Source organism: Corapipo altera, unplaced genomic scaffold (genome assembly GCF_003945725.1).
Source record: "Corapipo altera isolate COAL_440 unplaced genomic scaffold, ASM394572v1 316, whole genome shotgun sequence".
Taxonomy (NCBI): Eukaryota; Metazoa; Chordata; class Aves; order Passeriformes; family Pipridae; genus Corapipo; species Corapipo altera.
This window is the reverse complement of record NW_020884974.1, coordinates 277,762-299,213: the sequence shown is the minus strand read 5'-3', so window position 1 is coordinate 299,213 and position 21,452 is coordinate 277,762. Positions and strand designations below refer to the sequence as shown.

At 42.1% G+C, this 21,452-nt stretch overlaps 1 protein-coding gene across 1 annotated transcript in view; it reads right to left on the bottom strand.

The window, feature by feature from the left end:
- Nucleotides 1-21,452, bottom strand: part of RC3H1 (ring finger and CCCH-type domains 1) — a 55,188-nt gene that overhangs the window by 26,776 nt on the left and 6,960 nt on the right. The window contains 1 exon segment of the mRNA XM_027665333.1: nucleotides 6,173-6,541. Coding sequence (XP_027521134.1) covers nucleotides 6,173-6,403 — 231 coding nt within the window. The 5' untranslated portion in view covers nucleotides 6,404-6,541.

The window sequence follows — 21,452 nt, the reverse complement described above, 5'->3', positions numbered from 1 at the left end:
TAACAGATCTCAGAGTTCTATTTCCAAGTCAATCCCTATCCCAGTGGCAATAACAGCCTGCTAATCCCACATAGCTGCTTATGGGGACCAACCCAGGCCCTCAATCTACAAGCACAAGCCTTTAATGCCTCAGTTAAATACAGCTACAAACCCACCCACCTTCACGTGCAACCCAGTCCTGGGAAAAGCAGTGTTATGGCAGCACTGAATAAAAGCAGGGAATATATATAAATTGTATATATGTATATATATATATACACATATACACAGACATATAGATACAGTTGTCATCACCAATGGGGACAGGAGCTTTCCCATCTATTTTAATGGACAGTAATGTTTCAACCACATGATCACACTTCTCCTTACACAACAATCTCTGCTGAGTTGCTCATTTGACACACAGAGCAAAATAAAAAGTTACTATCTACCTGACTCTTGCTTTTACAGCAGGCAACAAAAATAATCTCAGAGTGTAAAATATCAGCTGCAATTAAGATAGTTGATACCATCCCAAGACTAACATAATCAAGATAGCCTTGATCAGGCACAGCCTCTTTCACTCCCATTAAAGGGAAAACCAAAGCCAAGACAGCAAGATTGGCCTTTTCACTGACTGCAGTTAACTTGTCATGTTCTGGGCTTTTTGGTTTTTAATTTTGGGACAGGGTTTGTCTGGGGTGTTTTGGTTTCGGGATTTGAGGGGGTTTATGAGTCCGTGAGCAAGAAAGCTTTCAGCAAAAGGAGATTTCACAAATGGATCTTACAGTGGTCAGACCTAACTGTCACAACAGACTGGTTTCTTGGGATCTGGGAAACAAATACTAACACCTTCGATATTTACTTGCATGTTGACAGAACACTGCACACCTCCCTTTCGAAGCCACTGCCATTTTAGCATATGGCTCTGCCTAGGCCATCACCCAGCAGAACTGGATCCACTACCCAAAGACATCTCCCGCACGTGTGCCCAGAGAGAGCCTGCCCCATCCCTGCCTTAGTTATTGTGGGCATAGATTTTGTGAAAATTCCTCCTTATTCCTGCAGCAATTCCATCCACACCGGTTACAACTCAAACCACAACCCCCAGCAGACAAAGGGGGCTGGGGACAGACGTGGGACAGGAAGCCTGTTCAGCCCGGGCTTTGGCCCTGAATTGAAGGGGCTTTAGCACACATTCAGAGCCGTGTTTGGAATGCCAGACACAGCAGAGCCACCAGCGAGACAGAAGGGCTGTCTAGGCAACTAACAGAGAGCTTCCCCCTCCCCCGGGGAAAAGCTGGCAGAGAAAAACCTCCAGGAGTTAATCAAGCTGTTCAACAGTACCTGTCTTTATTTCTCCCCACACACACTTCACTGTCACTCATGCTAATGCACCTCACAATAAAATTCACAAATAATTTTCCTTTTGCTAGTTCTATTCTATGCACTTGCAAGAGTTACTTTAATATTTTAGGGTTAGGACGATTGTAAGAACAGCATCTCCCAAGAGAAAAACTGTAAAGACGTGATTCATAAAAGTCACAGGAAATGTGAATTTTATTTTTGGCTCCATCGTGAAATTGCTGAGGGACAACTGAGAAATAATTCAACTCCAAAGCATTTTCACTTCCCCTTTGCAAAATATCCTTTTAATAGCATGCATGGAGAATGACCCTATGGTCACTGCTGTTTACAACCTCTCTCAAGAGCCCTAGAATATATGCCCTGCAGAGTGAGTTCATTATTTTCAAGATCATTCCATATTCCATTCTCTCAGACACCACACCCTTATCACAGTTTTCACTGCAAATATATTCACATCATGTAACCGACACCTCCCAGGGGGGACGAGAGCGAGACAGGAAAAATGATCTCAGATGTTTAATTGCTTGAGATTTGTGAGGGTTTTGCATCTGCCTTGGCAATGCCTGTGAGGACCCCAGCAGTGGAATGCTGCCCATCAGCTTGGCTTGTGGCTGTGGGAAAAAGGAAGAGGCAACTTATGATGGCATAAGGAAGGGGACCGGAAAAGAATGCTAAAGCATCGCCTCATAGCAGGTAGTGATTTGGAATTGGTGATTTAACTGTAATTTGATGAAGGATGTCAGCTTGAGTTGTCACTAATTACCATTAGACATCTAATTGCACAGGACAAGAACATGTTAAACAGACTAAACCCCTTTTTGTCTGGTTTGAAAACTCTTTCTCCCTCCTCCCTATGAATGGAAGATTTGCTTCCTGCCCCCCCAAAAAACCCAAACAAAAACCCAAACAAAAGCCCAGTGTCTTCAGTTCCTCAAAGGTTTACATTAGGGACAACTTCTTCACAGATAATTCCTCTTCTGTGGCACTTCATTTCACCAGAAGTTACAATAAAAAATGACCAAACAAGCCTCTAACAGCTCTGCAATTGCAATCTTCCCCTTTTGAAAGGGCTGTGAGTTAAGATCACTCCACCCATTCTCTCATCATGTACATGATTCCATTGCCCAATGTATCTGTCGTTTCCAAGAGGAGACTATGAAAGACATTAAAGCACCACAGGCATTACTACCACCCTATGTCACCTGTTTGGAATGTGTACGCTGCTGCTTCACGGGTTAATAAAGCACGAGGGAAGAGCTTAGATGACAGATCCATGATTATGCACCTTCAAAACACGGGCCAGGTGAATGCTTAAAATAGTTGCACGTAGTGAGTAACGTGTGGATGCTGGAATAGCTAAAATTCTAAATGCCATTCCCACAGAAATAGGCTTAAGGGATTTCTTTACCCAAGAAGTGTAAGAAGCAAGGTATCCCAGGAGTGCCTTACTGGTTTGTGCCCAAGCCATTGTGCCTCCCTTCCCTCACAATATGCTTAGCTCTGCTTAGGGCTCAGCTATTTCCAGCCCTCCCAGGAATAATAATTCTCATCTTCCCCTTACAATCCCTTCTGCTCCCTCATCCGCTGAACTCATCTAATCTGGTGGGCTGAATTACCCAACCAGAGGGGCTGTGGAATCTCCCATTCCTCTACTGTCCAAGGCCAGGTTGGATGGGACTTGGAGCAACCTGCTCTAGTGGAAGGTGTCCCTGTCCACAGCAGGGGGTGGAATGAGATGAGCTTCCAGGTCCCTTCCAACCCAAATCAATTGATGATTCCATGACCACTGCCTCCCAGCCCCTGTAAGCACTGTTGACCTGTAACACGCTATAGATAGGGGAGCAGGCAGAAACTTGAGTCCCTCTAACAGTTAATTTTCACATCAAGGGTGGCTATAACCTGGGCAACAGGTTTCATTTCTGGAAGGGGGTGGGGAGAGGGAAAACTGAGAAAGAGTCTGTAATTCAAGTAAGAAAACAACTCTTCTTACCATTAAAGTGGCAAACCAACCCAGAGAGAGAATGCTATTGTCAGAGAAATAGGTTACTGCTTCCCCAGGCAACTGTGTGACAAGTTTAGTACGTTTTCCCTCTTATTTCAGTACAGCCCTGCTTATTTCACCCACTGTGCCAAAGTGACTTGCCCTGGAATCCCATAACTGCTGCCAGTCACAGTAGAATAGATTTGTTTCTTCAAACAGTCTGGTCTCCTCCTCTGCCTCCAGCAAAAAAGCACTTAACACATATAAAAGTGTGAACTTCTCAGAAGTCTCCCCAAAGGGAAAAGAACAAACTGTTCTTCCCCCTCACAGACAAAAGCTTTAATTGTGCTGTACTGAATTTCCTTCTAAAATGAAACCTGTTTTTTTGTAATTTATAGTTTAAAAATAAGGTATTACTCGTCTCCATGGACTCAGCTTAAGGTGTCCAGGTGTTTGTTGGAGATTAAGGGACACTAATGACACACAGACCCTCCTGAAACTAAATCATGAAGCGGAACAAGAAAAATGGGCTTGGTTTCAACTGCAGTCGATACCACTCATGCTTTGAAAGCTGGATTGCTGCTCACAGACCATTTTTGTTGATATGTACCAAAGAGAACCCACGTTCTCTAACAGGACACAGTTCAAAATCACTAGTTTCTCTAAAGTACTTTTTTTTTTTTTTAATTTGTCCTTAATCAAGCCCTTTTCTCTAAGAAGATTTAAAAAATGGCCTTAGAGAGGCTAGTGGGAAATAGTAACTGTTTCCCTGTCCTCCCCAGTGAAATAGTGTACTTATTTTCTAGTACTCCATAGTCTGGTAAACACTCCAAGAGCTGCCAGGAAGGGGCAGGGAAGAGAAAGGAGGGTGAGTTGTACTGAACACTGATTTCATTCACATGTTGAAATTAGGAGCTGGCTGGGAAGGTGGTACAAACTTCTCTTAAGGGGAAAGTTTCTCAGTAACAAACATCCAGCTAAGATCCGTGATTATCGTTTAGGTACCAGAATTGCTGGGAGCAGCAAACATGCAGCAGTGAGTGGCAAATGAGGGGCGTGGGAATACTGTCTCTTTTGGTGGCATTTGCAGCTTGAAGGTCATCAGACAACAAGGTCCTGTGAATCTTGATCACGTGAAATTCTAAGATGTAAAAAGGAGCACGAAATGCTGTCATTAGTTCAAAGCCAGGACCCAGAGTCTCAAGACAAACAACACTATAAAGCCTGTCTTCCTTCTTCATACCTCACACATATGGATGAGAAACTCTGGCTGGCTAACTGGCAAAACCAGAATAAAATTCTCAGTTACCCATACAGAGGCAGGGTGGTTTTCCATTTCATTCCAGAGGATCTTGTTTTTATGGAAATTGTAATTCAGGCAAAGATCAAGTTTAACACGTAGCTTCTCACAAAGCTTAACAAATGCACACAAACCAACCGAAAAAATGCAAGACATTTATCACAAGTGTGGACATTTGGGTACAGCTGGAACTATTCTAGAAACTCCAAAGAGGAAGGAAGGAGATGTAAGGGAGAAAGAGAATTACAATATTTACTTATGGCATCACCCACAGATCTCAGTGCTTGGAAGCTCTTCAAAGATTGTGGCATATCACAGAAATGGGAGTGCACAGTCTCAGTGCCTTCTCCTGCAGAGCAGGATGAGTCACTCAGCACAGCCAGAAACATCCCTGCATTTTAAACTTGTAGAATAACTTCTATGCCACACACCACAGAAAAATAACACCAAATTACCCATATTACTTGATGAACTTAGAAGTGGCAAAAGCATGGCTGGATCTCTAGGTCCCAGTACCTAACAAAAAGCAACATAAGAGTATCTTTCTCTCCTCCACATCTTTTACAGCTCCTCCACAAAATTCTTTCCTTTTCCCTGAACTATGGATCTCACTGAATTTCCTGCTGATTTCAACTCTGCTGAGCCCAGACATGGAAGCAGAACAAACCAAAACAACCACCCCTGTATGGTAACTGTCCCCATTTACATTTTCACTCCTCACCCCTAGGTTAGACATGATTGCCCCTCCTCTTCCAGGTCCACAATCCCGCCCAGCTTTGGGAGGTGTGGGTCACAGGAAGTGACCACTAGTCACCACTAGTGATCTAAGCATGATAAGTTTATGCCAATCTAGGTCTGAGCTGAACAGGGTGATCCTGCTTTCCACACACCCCTGCCCCTCTCCTGAGGCAGTCATCTGCACCAGGGACACTCGTCCCCATCAGATCACCCCTTCAGCTGACCTCACCGGTACCTGTTCCAGCAAAAACGGGAGGCTTGGGCAGGCTGCCCCCATCCACCCACATGGATTTAGAGCGACATGTCAGCTCAGGAAGTTGCATTTCCAGTGCACAGTTTCAAATTAAACATAAGGCTGCGTAAAGGCTGCTACCAGAGGGGTCTGTTCCACTTCCCTTACACTTCTGACCTGCTTTTGGGACAGTTGGCCACAGGTCTTGTAGGAAAGGACATAATCTACAACAGAAGAATGGCTTCCCACTAAATAAGCTCACTGATCGAGCTCATCCTTTCAGTAGAGCATGGCTAGGTAAGAGTCAGGGAAGAAGGAAGGGAACAGAACAAATCCATTCTGGCGACAGCCCACGGTTACACTGAATTAGATGTAACAAAAATCACAGTCAGCAACCAGTAGAATCAAGATCTAAACTATTGTTCCAGGTACCTCTGCAACTTTTTGTAGACATTTACAATAAAGGCAGATGAGTACTCCACACACCATTAACATGAGTCACAACTTATCCTCCTAAAAGAAAGAAGGAAAATAACGCAACCCCAGATTTTGAAGAAAAGCAAAGCACTGTTACCTGAGCACCCACTAGCTGCAGCAGGGCCGAGTTCACAGGGAGGAGTTCAATGTCTGTGTTGATAGTGGTCTGGTCGAAGGGACATGCCTTACGGTGGAGCTTGTTGAGGCACATCTTGCAGACGGTGTGGCCGCAACCCAAGCTGATGGGCTTCCGGATGGTTTCGTCGAATGTCTGTGTGCAAATTGGGCAGGAGAGAAAATCCGTCCATTGTGGAGCTTGTACAGGCATTGCTTCAGGAGTTAATCAACAAGACAAAAATCTAAAGCACAGATTCCACTGGAATCAAAATCTTGGGAAAAAAAAGTCTGTTTGTTTTTAAATATCTTCTGTAAGTACAGACAGTCAGCACATAGTGTGAAACATAACCTAGAAGGAAGCAGAAAGACACAGTGAGCATTCTGTACTGGAACAGGCACGGGAGACCCTTTGTGCTCAGTAAATAGCACTTGTCGAGGTACAGCTGAACTGGGAATGTGAGGTAGGGAGTGCAGTTCTGACACTAAATACAGGACTGAGTCATGACCTGCTTTAATTCCAGCTAGTCTCTGGCACTGGAAAAGCCACTTTAAACCATTTCTGCTGTTATACAGCTTAAAAAAAATAGGCAACAGATAACTATCTCATTGAAGTTATAAGGCTAATTAGCTTTACAGTTTTATGTTCTCTTTTTTTCTTCATAAACGAGCCAATTAACATCAATAAGATCTGAATAAAAAAGGACCCTGTTGGAAGGGCTGGTGTGCTTATTCCACCAAACTAATTTTTTTCATGGTATTCATTATGAGCTTTAAATAATTTTGCTTAGACAAAGCTTTTATCACAAGCAAGCTTTCTTCAGAGTCCAGTGGGCTCCGGATTGGCACACAATGACTCTGGAAAGGTGGGAGCTGTCCCAGCCTCCAGAGAGAAGAACATTTCTAGAATGTCTCAAGGCCCCTTTTCTGACCCCAATGTACATCATTCCCTGCCTATCTAGAGATTATATTGACAAAGAAAGCAACATCTTTAATGTATTGAGAAATCACACAAACTACAATAGAGGAGAACCTAGGAGGTCTTTATCACTTGGCACTTTCAAATCAAAATGCTAAGAGGATCAAGTGTTACTAATTATGAGGCAACCGAAGAAAAGACATCCCTTTGGGACAAAAAAAACCCCAGCAGAACTCATGTGAGGAGAAATAAAAGAACAGATGGATGAAAACAATCATTATCAGAAAGAAAACTGGTAATAAAATAATTTCTGATGTCTGGTTTACTTTCTATCACGAGTGGAGTTGGAAAAAAAAAAAAAGAGAGGGCAGGTCAGTGATTTACAACCAATTTTTCTATATCTAGCAGCTAAACACCAACAAAAACCCCAGCCCAACCACCCAGATGTGGTAGTTTCTCTTTCCCACATGCCACTGGCTTCAGTTTCAAACCCATAAGTGTGCACTTGCTTGTTAGTATCTGTTCTGATACAAAGTTCTCACATAAGCAAAACAGCAACCTGTCATCAAATCTCAGCTTAAAAAACAACCTCACAATTTAAATTAAAATCTCAATTCTAAAGGCAAAGAGAGAAACTTCAAATTAAGAGTTGCGCAATTCAAAATCAAAGCATTTTAAAACAGCACCAAAAAAAAAATAAATCTAATGCTAAAACAGAGACTGAAAAGCCTCAGGCATTTTTTCAAGAATGTAGTGCAATGTTGTTCACCATTAACATCATTTTGCCAAGGTAAACAATGAAGAGTTACTAGTTAAGCTTTTAGCCACGTTTCATCAAACATTAAAGCTTAGTTTTAAAGCTAATGAAAAGGAGTTGGACTCGGATGATCCATGTGTGTCCCTTCCAGCTCAGGGTACTTCATGATTCTATGAAAAAAAAAAAATCACTTGTCTCTTCAAAAGACAACGTACAACCCCACCAGCCCTGGTGCCCAGCCCGAAAGGGATCAATAAGAAATCAATATTATCCAGGCAGAGGAAGAGGCTCTGCATGTGGTTAACCCTACCACCACCACTGCACAACCAGAATATGTCAAGGTTGTTCAGGGTTCCCCCTCCAAATCACCTCTTTAATAGCAAAGCACTCATTTTTTTCATCTTGTCAGCAGACAGGCAGATCATTTCCATTACTTGTAACACCATAACCCAAGTGAAATCTTTCATACTTTTAAGTTACTTCACTGAACTAACTTACTAAAACATCCAGGAAATTTATTTCCAAGCTTTCCCTTGCTTCTTTATGTTTTAAGTAAACTTTGGTATCAAGTATTCCAGCCAGAATTACTCTTTGTAAACCAAATCTGCAAGAGAAATTAGTTGGAAACTCCACAGAAGTCCTTCTGCAGAGAGCAGAACACAGTTTGATAAATCTAGTGTTATGAAATGCCATCGGAGGTTCAAAATCTGAGAGCTGAATCACATTGTTTCCTTTAGGCCACACTGCTATTAAAATATCTACCAACAATTTCCCAGACTCATCTGCAATTCAGAAACAAACTGAACAGCCTATGTGAAACACAGATTATTAACCCAAGCATTAAGAACAGTTTCTTGCTAATTGAGGAGATTTAAAACCAGCAGCTAATATGAAGAATAAAATGTGGACATGAAGAATAAAATGTACCATCAAGAATAAAATGTGGACATGGACATGGAGACTCCACCATCCCAGGCTCTGAACTGGAACAAAGGAGTTAAACGCAACCTTAATATGAGTTAACTCATTTAAAAACCCCAGTAAACAGAAACATGCTGTTCCTACCTGTAGCTCTGGTAAAATGAAATAGGTCATATTTATTTACAAAATCAAGTTGAAAGAGAAGTTTGGGGAGTCTAGGAAAGGAGGGAGTAATTAGTGGCATCCATGATCCCACTTCAAGGCAGGTCTCAAAAGGCTGGGGGAAACAAGGGAAGCAAAGCTTATACATAATCAGAACTGTCAGAGACTCCACAGTGCCTGTGGATGTGTCTGGGTGCCTCCATGGCAAAGGAAGGCCACAGACAGCACTGAGAACAGAATACAGGGCTGGGAGAAGCCTCAGGAAGTCATCTACTCCAGCACAGCCTGGCTGCTGGAACAGATGGCTAACTGGCAGGATACAGCCAACCTCTTCCCCACAGGAGAAAAGAATAGCTGTTGGAGCAACAAACCCTGCACTGCTAATAAATCAGATCAGCACAGAACTGTGGAATTCCTCCGGTCCCACAGAAGACAGGAATGGTATCGCAGGGACCGAGGATTGACGAGTCGCAGACAATACAGGCTGGCACCAAACCAAGTCCTGCTGCTGCTGCCACAGCTTTCCACATATATGGTCCCGTTTTCCTGCTGGATCCTCAACCTTCACACAAGGAAGCAGAGCCAAGTGCTGAGATACAACATAAAATTCTCTCAGGCACAAAGCATCCAGATGGGGTAGACACATTCAGAAACGAAGCTGGCAAAGGTGTGTGCCTTGTCACAAGGTTTAGGACTTGCTATGACCTTGGAAATAACTGGGGAAAAAGTAGTCTCTAACTTTAAAGAGCTTCTTTAAGCAGGAGACATTAGAGATGGCAATCAAACAGTGGAAACAAGACAGTTTCATTACCACAGTCACCTATTAAAACATCACCACAGAAGGAGAACAGATAAGGCAGGAGAAGCATATTCACTTTCATGGTGCAGTTTGCTTGTTTTTAAAAATGCTTCTTTCCAGCATTATGCCAGAGGTGAGAAAAATGCAAAGAATGTAAACATTTATAAAAGACATAACCATTTAAATAAGCCCCCACTTCCATAATACTACGTTTTTAACCCAACTCAACTATTTCACACCTGATACCTTCTAATGCCTTAAAGACATATCTACATACACTTCGTTAGTGATTGAAGAAAATAAAGATATGTCAAAACTCAAGAAAACAAAAAACTAAAAAGGCACATCACAGTACATAAACTGGAAGACAAAAAGGTGTAATTAAGCATGAAGATACTCCAAGACAAAAAATACCACACTAAACTAGACTGATTTTGTTATTTCTGAGCATGAAAATATAAAATACCGGTATGCAAGTCTTGTCCTCCAGCTTAGCCCTGCATAAGCTGTTTTATCCACAGCCAGAATCACCTGGAAAAATTCCTGCTCTTTCCTGGGTCTCCCAGACCCCCAAAAATCCTTGAAATTCCATCCTTCAGCCAAGGATGGAAATGTCATGCTGTAATCAGATCAGTGACCCGTCTCCTCTGGGACCCTGCCAGTGCTTCAGAGAAAGGCAGGATCGTTCCATAAACCACCAGGACAACTTCCCAACACTTCATCTCGCTCCTTACTCTACAATGCAGAGGGGGAATGCAGCTTCCTGTCCACGCTGTGTTATGCCTGTGGCCACCAGAGCCTTCCACATGTCGCCGGGGAGCTTCGCAGATTCAACTCTCGACAAAACGTTGTTTGCAAAATGCAGAACACTTTGTACCAACATCCACTGTCATCAAGTTTTGCACAGGAAGACACACAGGAAAACTCCTGCGCTCCCAGTTAAAATCCCCGTCCCTTGAAGTTGCGCTGTCCGAGGGAGTCCCTCGGGGCAGGTCCCAGCACTGCCCGGGCTCGGGTTCTCTCCCAAACACAGGCCTGGGGCGCAGCGTGCACCGGCACAGCCCCAGCCTGTGCTGCCCTGGCAGCGCTGAGTCCTCCCTGCTCTCCCCAGCAAGTCATGGCACAGTTGAAGCAGATGACTCAGCACCTCAGGGGCACCGTCGGCTCAGTTTTTGCCCTTTCAGAGGAAACGAGCATTACCTGCTCCTGGTTTTTACTTATTCCCCACACCATTTCGTTCAGCTTTTCTTCCCCAAGCAGTGTCATCGCCTTCTTGACCAAAAGTTGGAATAATCGTTTTAATTGTCTGCTGTTCTTTTAGTCCTGAAGTCGTTTCATTTTTGCTGAGTCTTACTCAGAACTAAACCGAGCAGAGCTTCCTGTTGCAGTTACCAGTGAACACAAGTAAAGCCTATTTAGTGCTAAGCTTAACACTACAGCAGCTCCTCACTGCCAAAAAAACCTCAGGCTTCTCAACCGATCTGCTCACGCAAATACAGCTCTTGGCTAATCTATTATTTAATCTAATAAAGAAAACATCGTTTCATTAATTCTTTTAAAGACTCTTACTCCTTAGTAAGAACTTGCACATTTCTGAGAAGTAACCACACGCAGTTCTCTCTCCTGTGAGACTGGTTCTGTGACACATTAACTATTTCAAAACCCCTCTGACACTTTGAGATTAAAAAGAAATCAACAGTCTAAATTAAATTAACAGACAACAGTAAAACAATTCCTAACTCATAAGGATCACCAGAGATCCCCACTAGTTCTAGCCACCAACTGAACCCCTCCATACTTGCCTGGTGCCAAACAGACAGATTTTTACCAATTTTAAAGAACCTTTTTATGTTCTACTCCAATGTGCTCGTTGTAATCAACAGCATTACTGAGGACACTAAAGTATCTTTCTTCTTTCCCCTGACTTTAAAAAGTCCTGAATTTAATTTTAGGGAAAAACTGACCTGACAACCCATGGGAAACCCTGACCAGCCAAAAGTAATGGGTTGTTATACAAACACCTTGTACTGCCAACTTCACAGTTCACAGAAAAGAATAAATCACATTAACTACGTTTTCCATATCTAGTTCCACAGAAAAAACCTCTGAAATAAAACTAAAGAGAGAGGGGAAGTCCAGGCCTGATCAGAGAAGAGTAGGTGGAATAAAAAAAGCTTCTTACCTCTGCCTGGGAAGCTCCATGAACAACACATACGATAAGCCCAGAAGAGTAGTTCCGACAGATTGAGGTTTTCCCCCCTCCTGTTTGCTCTCTGAAACTTCTGTGCACACCCTCGAGTGGCAGCAAGTGCTTCACTTCCTCATTCCTGCTCAGCGCATGCCTGCCCTGCTCCCAGCACACCCAACACCTCCCAGAGCAGAGCTCCAACAAAACACCTTCCCACCCAGCACCAAAACCTGCAAATCTGTGTGTAACACATGTTCCCACCCTTCTCTCAAAGCTACAGAAACACCAGTGGGCTGCAGTGGCTGTACAATAAATCTCTTTTTTTCCCTCTTTTATTAAAGAGACAGAAAAGCGAAGCTAAAATCGTGAACACCATCGAAATTCTGTCCCAAACTCACTGAAGTTAAATCAGATTCAAGATCTACTTGCTTTTCTTCTCACTAATTTTTATTTTGACTGCAAAAAAACAAAGGAAGTTTATGTAATTTCATGCAAAAGTCTTACTTGGTAGTCTGTGAAGTATGTTATGAAAATGGGGCCAGTTAAGGCCAAGACGTTATTCCTTATTTGAAAATTCCTGCCTTGTAACAACACGAGGAAAACAAAAAAACCAAACTAACATCATCACAACTGTACCACAGTACTTCCCCAGCAGAGGCTCTAAAAGCAATTTACAATCGCTTAAGCTGCACAACACCCCATGAGGCAAGAGCTCACGTCTTACTGCAGAACAGAAAACTGTTGAATAGTTATTTATCCAGTGTTTCGCAGGAAAAACATGGAATGAAACCTCATATAAAATTTTTGAACCCAAATATATAATTTTCTTGATCTCTTATTCTCACCCATCATTCAGTCACTAGTCTTGCACCCCTAGGGTCATGAACATTAAAAGATATACATCAACTAAAATACACACATACATTCCTCTACACATGCATGTGTAGAGGAAGGTTAAACTTCCTGCTCATACCCTCCAGAATATAAAACTTGCATGTGGATCAAATAGTAAATTTTCAGGGAAGATACAGGACTTACTTCATAATTTCTGGTTGATATTATACACCCCTTACAGCTTATTTAAAAGAAAGGGGAACAACCAACACTTACTAGTGAACGGTTTCATGATCTATCACCGAGAACATTTTTTCTACCAGTAATGACTGCCAAGCCCACAGATGATTAAATCCAGGGAGTTAACAGCAGACAAGCATCTCTACAACATGTTCCTTTCATTTCAAGTTAAGAGTTCTTGCATTTGTCAATGCAAATGACTATGACATTAACACATTGATTAAATCAGGATTAAAAAAACTGAGGAAGAACCAAACAGATTAACAGAAGAAAGGCAGAAGGCACTTCAAATATCTACAACAGTTTTCAGAACATAGACTTTGGTTCAACTGGTCAGATCCTCAAGAGTTCTCAATTCTGCTGTCAAGGAGACAACCAAATAATTTGCTTTTCCCAGAGTAGATACATGTTTGAAAGATGCCATGGCAAAGATAAAGAGGACAAACTTGTAAAAGTCATCAGGTTCAAGGGTACAGACACACATTACCTACTGCTGCCAGCTAGAGGAGTCACTACTCTTCCTTACTCATTCCTTTCTAAGATATTCCAGTTGAACTGGTTGCAGTTGCCCCGGTTGAAGTTCTAAACATAGATCTTTATTAATAAACACAGGTAGGCAGAAATGTGGGTGGACAGCAATTACGCAACCAATACCTTGTTTTAACTGAAAAAAGGCAAGCAATCAGCCACACAAACAGCTCATCTAAAATAAAACTCCAAGTAGTAGACTTCAGGAAGAGAAAGCACTGGGAAGTGGGTAGAGTTCTGGGGACTGCAAACACTCCAGCTGCAGAGGCACAGGGGACAGAACAGGCACCTGAGCCCTCATCTGCTGAAGTAAAACTTATTTTCCGTATGCCCTTTAGTGATCTGATGCATCACAGCCATAAGTAAGATTGGCATCTGCTAGAGAGAAACCATATGAAAGATGAAAACCACCAAGGCCAGCATCATTCTTTTTCAAGCAGAGATAAATGACAGTTACCTGTGCCTACTACAGGCATCTCGTAGATGAACAGTAAACTAAGGAAATGGAGGGGGGAAGATCTTGTAGCCACTGCAATGCCTTTATAGTTTTGTAGACACGAATCATTTAAGACCCAGCACAATTCAATGAAAGAGAAAGCATTAAAGAAACAACCTAACAAAGAAGTACAAAGTGCTGCTTGCCACCCACTCCCCAGTAGCAGCTTCTCTCCCCGCCTGACTCAGTAGCTGTAATTCTGCCTTGGTGTTGGTGACACTCGGCTACAATAACATGAGCACTGCAGCGTGAAACAATGGGACGGAGGAGGGCAGAGTCACATTCTGGCTGGACACATGGGTCAGAAAACGTCTGGGAATGCTCTCCACCTACAATACAACCTTTACACTTATCCCACACACCCTCTTCCCAGTAAAATTTTGTAAAAGAAATACTCTCTCTGAAAAGAAAATATAATCCAGAAACTCGAGGGGTTTGTAGCGTATTGCAAAATATTACTGAAAATATTTATTATATAAATTTACAAGGCAAGAATCCAGCAAGAGTCTGAATTTCCTCCCTGCCTCCTTCCCTTTATGTTCAAGAGTTTGCATTACACTTGGCATTCTCCTAAACACGTTTTTATTTGTTTTCAAACTATCTGGCAGATTTCAAACCCCCAAACTTCCTATGTCAAAAATTCCAGGTGCAATAGTAAGGAAATGCTGGAATATACTGTAAGAGTAGCGTTAAGTGAATAAAAATGCTACTGCCCAGCACAGGCAAGAAGAAGCTTCTATTTCAAAGAGTTATTGAAAGCATAAAAGGTAAATGTAAAATCCAGTTTTACAGAGAATTCCACAAGTGCTCATAAAACAGGAATTTTTAGTGCCCATTTGAAAACTCTGTCTCAGAACTTCTTTATAGTGGGATTTTTTTTCTCCTCCTTTTTCATTTCTCTGATTTGGAGGTAGTTTTCTTGTCACTCAGACACTGCCCCCACTTTAAAAACAGATGTCAGAGCTTCATGTTCATAATGTTTACATAAGCAGTCTCTAATAAAGCTTCAGTTATTCTATTTACCTTCAAAGCAATTTATTTTGGAAGACTGCACTTAAACATCAATAGATCTTTTAATAAAAACAGAAAATCACCCAAGACCAGCGAAAACTAATGAACTTTAAACAAAACTACTGATGTAGTTGCTTGTCTGCCTGTTTAATTCATGAGTTCAATTAAAACATATTACAATCTTAAGGAAGGTTATCTTGTTCTGTGTCAAGTACAAAACAATCTCTAGACTACTGCAATGTTTTTACAAAAGGCAATGGAGCACCTAGTTTGGTGGCAATACATTTTATCATACCAGGAGTCCACAATGACAAAGAAAGTTTTTCATCCCTGAGCCTTATTGTGATTCTATTATAATTATTCTGTTATAATTCTGTTTCACCATTCTCAAAGATTTTGAGACAGAATTATTAAACTATATCAGCTTCAAGAATTCAGCTCCTCTACTTCAGGTCCCTGTTCAGTCACCCATGTGATATCATTTCTGCACTATGTATGGCCCCATCAGGTTTGGAGATAGATGTCCGTTTGCAAACAGCGCGAACAAGACAATGCTGCTGTGCTCACCACTGCAGTCGTACCAACCACTTCCAAGAAGTGGAGGTAGGCAGCCTGAGGAGTTGTAATAGAAGATAATGTAGGTTTTCCTCTTTTCTCTCCCAGATCACAGCTGAAGTCCAGTTGCTCTCATCCTGTCTAGAACTAAGAAAATCGTTAAAAGATTAGCGAAACAAGTGCCCTTGTGGCCAAGGAGGCCAATGGGATCCTGGGGTGCATCAGGAAGAGCACTGGCAGCAGGTCAGGGAGGGGATCCTGCCCCTCTGTCCAGCCCTGTGAGGCCCATCTGCAGTGCTGGGGCCAGCTCTGGGCTCCTCAGGACAGGAGGGACAAGAGCTCCTGGAGCAGGTCCAGCAGAGGCTGTGAGGATGCTGAAGGGATGGGGCATCTCTGGGTGCAGGAAAGGCTGAGGGAGCTGGGGCTGCTCAGCCTCGAGAAGACACACTGAGAGGGGACCTCATCCACGTCTGTCAGGGTCTGCAGGAAGGGGCAGAGGATGGCCCAGGCCCTGCTCAGTGCGCCAAGCAATGGGACAAGAAGCAGTGGGCAGGAACTGATGCCCAGGAAGTTCCGTCTGGACATGAGGAAGAAGTTCTTTGCTGTGCAGTGCTGAGACCAGAGAGGGTGTGGAGTCTCCCTCACCGGAGATATTCCAGAACTGTCTGAACACAATCCTGTGTCGTGTGCTCTGGGATGACCCTGCTGGAGCAGGGAGGTGAGACCAGATGAGCCTCTGTGATCCCTTCCAGCCTGACCCATTCTGGGGTTCTGTGAAAACACCCAAACTGTAAACAAAGCAAATCACAGACACTACCTCCAAGTGTGACAATCCAGAGGAGACGAAGCACTGCAGCAAGAGCAAATGATCTCTATTAACACAGCAGACAACACTGCCTAGCACAACCTAGTAACATCGGTGAGCCATTTTAGCCCTGGGAGGACCCCAAGCATCCAGACTCACGTTTGCATTCTACCACCAGTGAAGAAATACTGAAACTTTACCCATGTGGCATTTTCAGTGCAGTTTCAAGCCTGGCTTACAGTGGGGCAAGTCAGAACTGCTTCTCAGAAAGTACTCCCATGGCAGCTCTAGATCTGCCCTGCATTATCCATGCCAAGGACCTAAGCCTGTCAAAACCAAATTCCTTTCCTTCCCACATTAGCCTCTAACAGCCTCCAAAAGATGTTTCAGATCTGTTAAATGGTCAAGCAGTCCTGGAAACACAAGGGAAAGAGTGAGGGAAGCAGAGGTGAAAGAAACTTCAAAACAACCTTTTTTAGCACCAAGACAGATCTGTCAAGTTTTTAGGTGTAGTTTCATAAACAGCTTATTTGGGCACAACCAGGGCAACACAGATTTTTTAAGTATTTCTTTATTAACTAAAGCATTGGCCAAATTTTAACCAGACATTTAAATGCTATTAAGCAATCCTAACATAAGGACGACCGACTAGACTAACAGTTTGGAATGATGAGAGTAAGTGAAATGGAATAAGGAACATGAGCAGTAACAACCTGTGGAATTGTTCCTTTATACTAAATCCACCCCGAAATTATGCATGTTTCAAAAAACAATGCTTCTCAGCTAGGTTTAACCAACATTCAATGGTGTAAGTCATGCAAATACAGTCAAACCCATCCTTTCACTCGTGGTTAGAGCACTGAACAAAGTGCTGACTGGAGAAGATGAAAGAATGCTGTAGCAGCCCATAACTCTCATGTTTCCTTACAGCTCCTAGAGCCCAGCTGCAAATAAGGAAGCCATCATGTAAATGCTACAACAGTCGATACAAAACCAGCTTACAGGACTCAGCAAAGCCAGATATCCTCCTTTGTTGAGTCCTGTAGTAGCTTCGCTGGCAATAATAGCAGGAATATTAAGATAAAGAACATAAGTTTCACAGATTACTATTCTGCTTGTTTCCATGACACAATTGTGTTTTAATAACACAACCTAGCCTACACTAGAGCTCTGGAGTCACCCAAGGTCAAGAGGCAGCTTGTTGCGGAAATGGCACCGAGCCCGGAGAGTTTCAGCTCCCTTGTTAACAGTTGCATAAATAAAAAATCAGCTGCTCAACGTACTATTCAAGATTTACTCCACGCCTCTAATAGTTTTGTTGTAAAAATCCAAACACTATTCAGCACTGAAAAACCTGCTCATCACTTTTAAGCGGTGTTAAATTGCCATTCACACAGGGCTTAAAGTCTTTTAAGTATCAGCAGGAGAGGTCACACAACTATTGCTGAAAAGCAGGTTAATGCAGGTACTTCTGACTCAGAATGTAATTGAGCCTCATTTGCTTTAAATGCTACTGGCAGCCGGTGATTCAATTTGTAGCACTGCTAAAAAGAGCAGTTCCAGCGGCCAGAAATAGCCCAGGGCAAGGTACTCCTTTTGAATGAGACTTTTCATGTAACCCTCAATCATAAGAAAAAAATCCCACCCTTAAATATTTTGCAGCTTTGGTGTTAAGTCTCACCTTCCAGATTTATAAAAATAGCATCTTTTCTTTACAGCTTTACAAGATCATTAAAAACAGTACTCGTGGTTTTAGTGAGTGGAAACAAAAGGCTCCAGTCTCAGGGGTTCCATTAAACACCTACTCTTAACTAATAAGAAACATCTCCAGCTGAACCACAAAAATTAAATGCCTTTTCTTTTTTTTTTTTAGTACAGCAAAAAAATGCAAGATACTCATTTATTAGAGAAAAAATCCAAGCCTCCAATATCCCACTGACCCTCCTATCAGTAATGGATGAGAGGTATATTTACTTTTGGTAGGAATCTGAATTCAACTGGGAAAAAGAGTATCCTACATTCTCTTGAAAACAGGTTTTGAATTATAACCCTGGTTATAAAAGTTTAAAGTTACATAACTTGAAAATCATCCAAGCAAGAGGGCAAAATACAATAATCCTGGGAGTTACCTATTAAAATCCAGTGCCAACTTAATGAATTCTGCTGCTCAGGACTTGTAAAAACAGTTCTACTTCAGACAGGTAATTCTGTCTTTTAAAACAAAAATTCTCTTATTTACTGCTTACTTTGCATGAAACTTGTCTTAAACGGAACAGTCCATGAAGAACAATTTTCTCATTCCCAGTCCTCAAAGACATATTCATCTCTAAAAGATATTACAACTGTATTACAGCAGTATTAGCACCTGGAAAGATGGAAAATAAAAAATACACAGCACACAATCTCACAGACTATTGCCAGAGCTCTATTAACATGAAGTGCACAGCTCTCCACAGTAAGCTGAACCAGCCTGCCTTTCTAAAAGCAGAGGGTAAACTTCTGCTAATGAACCTTATCCACAGATTAGACTTCAGTCATAGATACTGGACTGGATACGTCTTATCTTATGATACTTGGATAAGCCCAGTATCATAAGATAAGACTGGAATATGCTCAGAAAGTAACAGCAGGTGCAAAGTCAACAACTCTGTACTTCATTTGAATTAATTTCCATTAACAATCTCCTTCTTGAAGTGGCCACAGCAGCCCACCACTGCACTGAGACCACAAGTGTCTGAGCCTTGACACCCCTGACTGCAATATTCCCTACTCCAGTTCCTTGAGGGTACATCTAATCCACGTTTTATAGTTACTGCACACAGGGACTACACAGAAAAATAATTCCATTTTTCAAATTTCCTTCTTTTACAGTCTTAGAACTTAGCTGTTCTAATCACACCATTACTGCTGTAGACCAAGCCAGGATAAATGACAAGCCAGTCTTGTACAGCCAGTATTTGCACAACTTGATAATTTAAATTCCTTCTGACTTGTGCTGTATAAGCCCCTGGTTAAATAGCAGTTATCCAAAAATACGATAAGGCATAGGAAGGGAAAACTAGGCATGTAAACCATTACCACCCATGCAGTCAATATCCCTTTACACATTCCTGTATTTAGCCACTCAGTTTTTTGAATAAAAGCAATGACAGTAAGCTAAAACTGAATGACAAACAATTCAAAGAAAGAAAATTCTCGAAATCTGTAAGCCAAAGGCAGCTGTAATAGCACTACTGAAGCCCTCAAAATGACACAGGAAATTATTTTCTTTAACATACAAAACCTAACAAGAACAAAGTATTTAAATGTATTTATTAGCATATTGCAGTCACTGGATTTCCATGGGCTTGCTGTCAATTTTCATTCTGTAATGACAACTCACATAGCAGCTTGTCACATTAAGGTGACTGACTATTCCCACTTCTCAAAAGCTACACCAAGTGCTGAAATTACATTAATGAATTATCGGATGCGCCTGAAGGAAAGGATTGCTGTCACTCACTTCCCCTTCCTGAAGGCTCTCAAGTACTGTCATGTGAGCTGGCAAATGAACTAAGGGCTTTCTTTTCCCCCCTCTCCCGGGGCAGGGGGGAGAACAAGTAACATGTTTATTTATCAGGTGAATACATGTATTACTCACAGGAAGATACAGTGGAATGTTAGTTGGGGTTTTTTCCCTTTAGATTTTACCTAAAATATGCCCGTGACTGTTTGAATACCTCGTAATTCCTGACTCCACACCCCGTCCTCCTCCCGCAGCCTAACGCGATCACCACACCATCACATCCTCAAATCCTGACACCAAGGAGTTCCGGGGAAGCCTTTCTTCCTGCTACATTCTGAAATCACCCACATCGTGCCCAAGATGCGGCTTGACAGAGCACAAGTTGTTCCATTCTAAACTGGTTTAGTGAAGCTGAAAACTCACATAAAAATGGCTGTGAGCACATAGTTCCTCCTCAGAAACACATCCAGAGACATCCCCACCCATCCTTGGGTGCTGCTTTGTTAGAAACATTTGACTGAGAAGTTCCACTGAGAAAGGAGTGACCAGAAAAGCTGATTACAGATCTCACTGCTTGCTGAAGCCACGTAAATCACGGAAAACTAGAGAGGGAACTATTTCATTCCTACAAACTACAGTGCAGAGACCTTGACACTGAAGGCAGAATACCTCAGCTGCTTCATTTCTACACCTAGTACAGGAATATATGTTAAAAAAAAATAAGCAACGTGCTAGTGTTGATAACAACTTATTAGTCTTATTTTTATTCTTTCCTACAGAAATAGGACAGAACACCACACATTAAGGAAAGATGAAAATTTTGCCACGTTTCTCCTTACCAGTAACAGAAGGTAAGTCTTAACTCTGGTAATAATTACTGAAAATGGATAAATTTAGTACAAGTGTAATTTATTTTGATTTTCAACCAACTGGGCTGTGCCTTTTTGCTTTCTGGCTGTTTAGGAGAGCTTTGTCCACAGCCTTGCACTTCATTATTCTAAGAATAAAAACAAGAAGTATGTTGCACTCCAACAGAACCTTCGTGCCTATGGACAGAGTTGCCAGTGATGCCAGGCAGCATCACTGCAGGGCAAACTGGAAAGCTCAGTTTCCCAGTGCATTCTGGCACCAGTCAGAACTAGGTTATTCCAGATACCTCCAGTCACATCCTGTTATCAATAGGCAGCCTCTTACCAAAAAAGCAGACATGGGATGTTTCAAAGGGTTTCCAAACACAGTCAACCCTTACTTTGAGCACCTTTTCTGTGCACTAAATCACAATTATCCATGCAAAACAAGTTATTTGTCTCCCTGAAGCTTCTTAATACAAATACATCCTTAAAATGGTTCAGAAGAGAAAACCAGAGGAAATCATGAAGTAAAGACATCTTCGATTCAGGAAAAGGCAACAAAACACTTACTCTTTTAAATAGTCTGGTCTACCCCAAACAATCAAAGTTTAACTAATTCTCACTTTCCTGAATAACGGGTTTTTTTCCCCACCTGTAAGAATCACTCACAAAGAAGTTACAGTGTCCAGGCT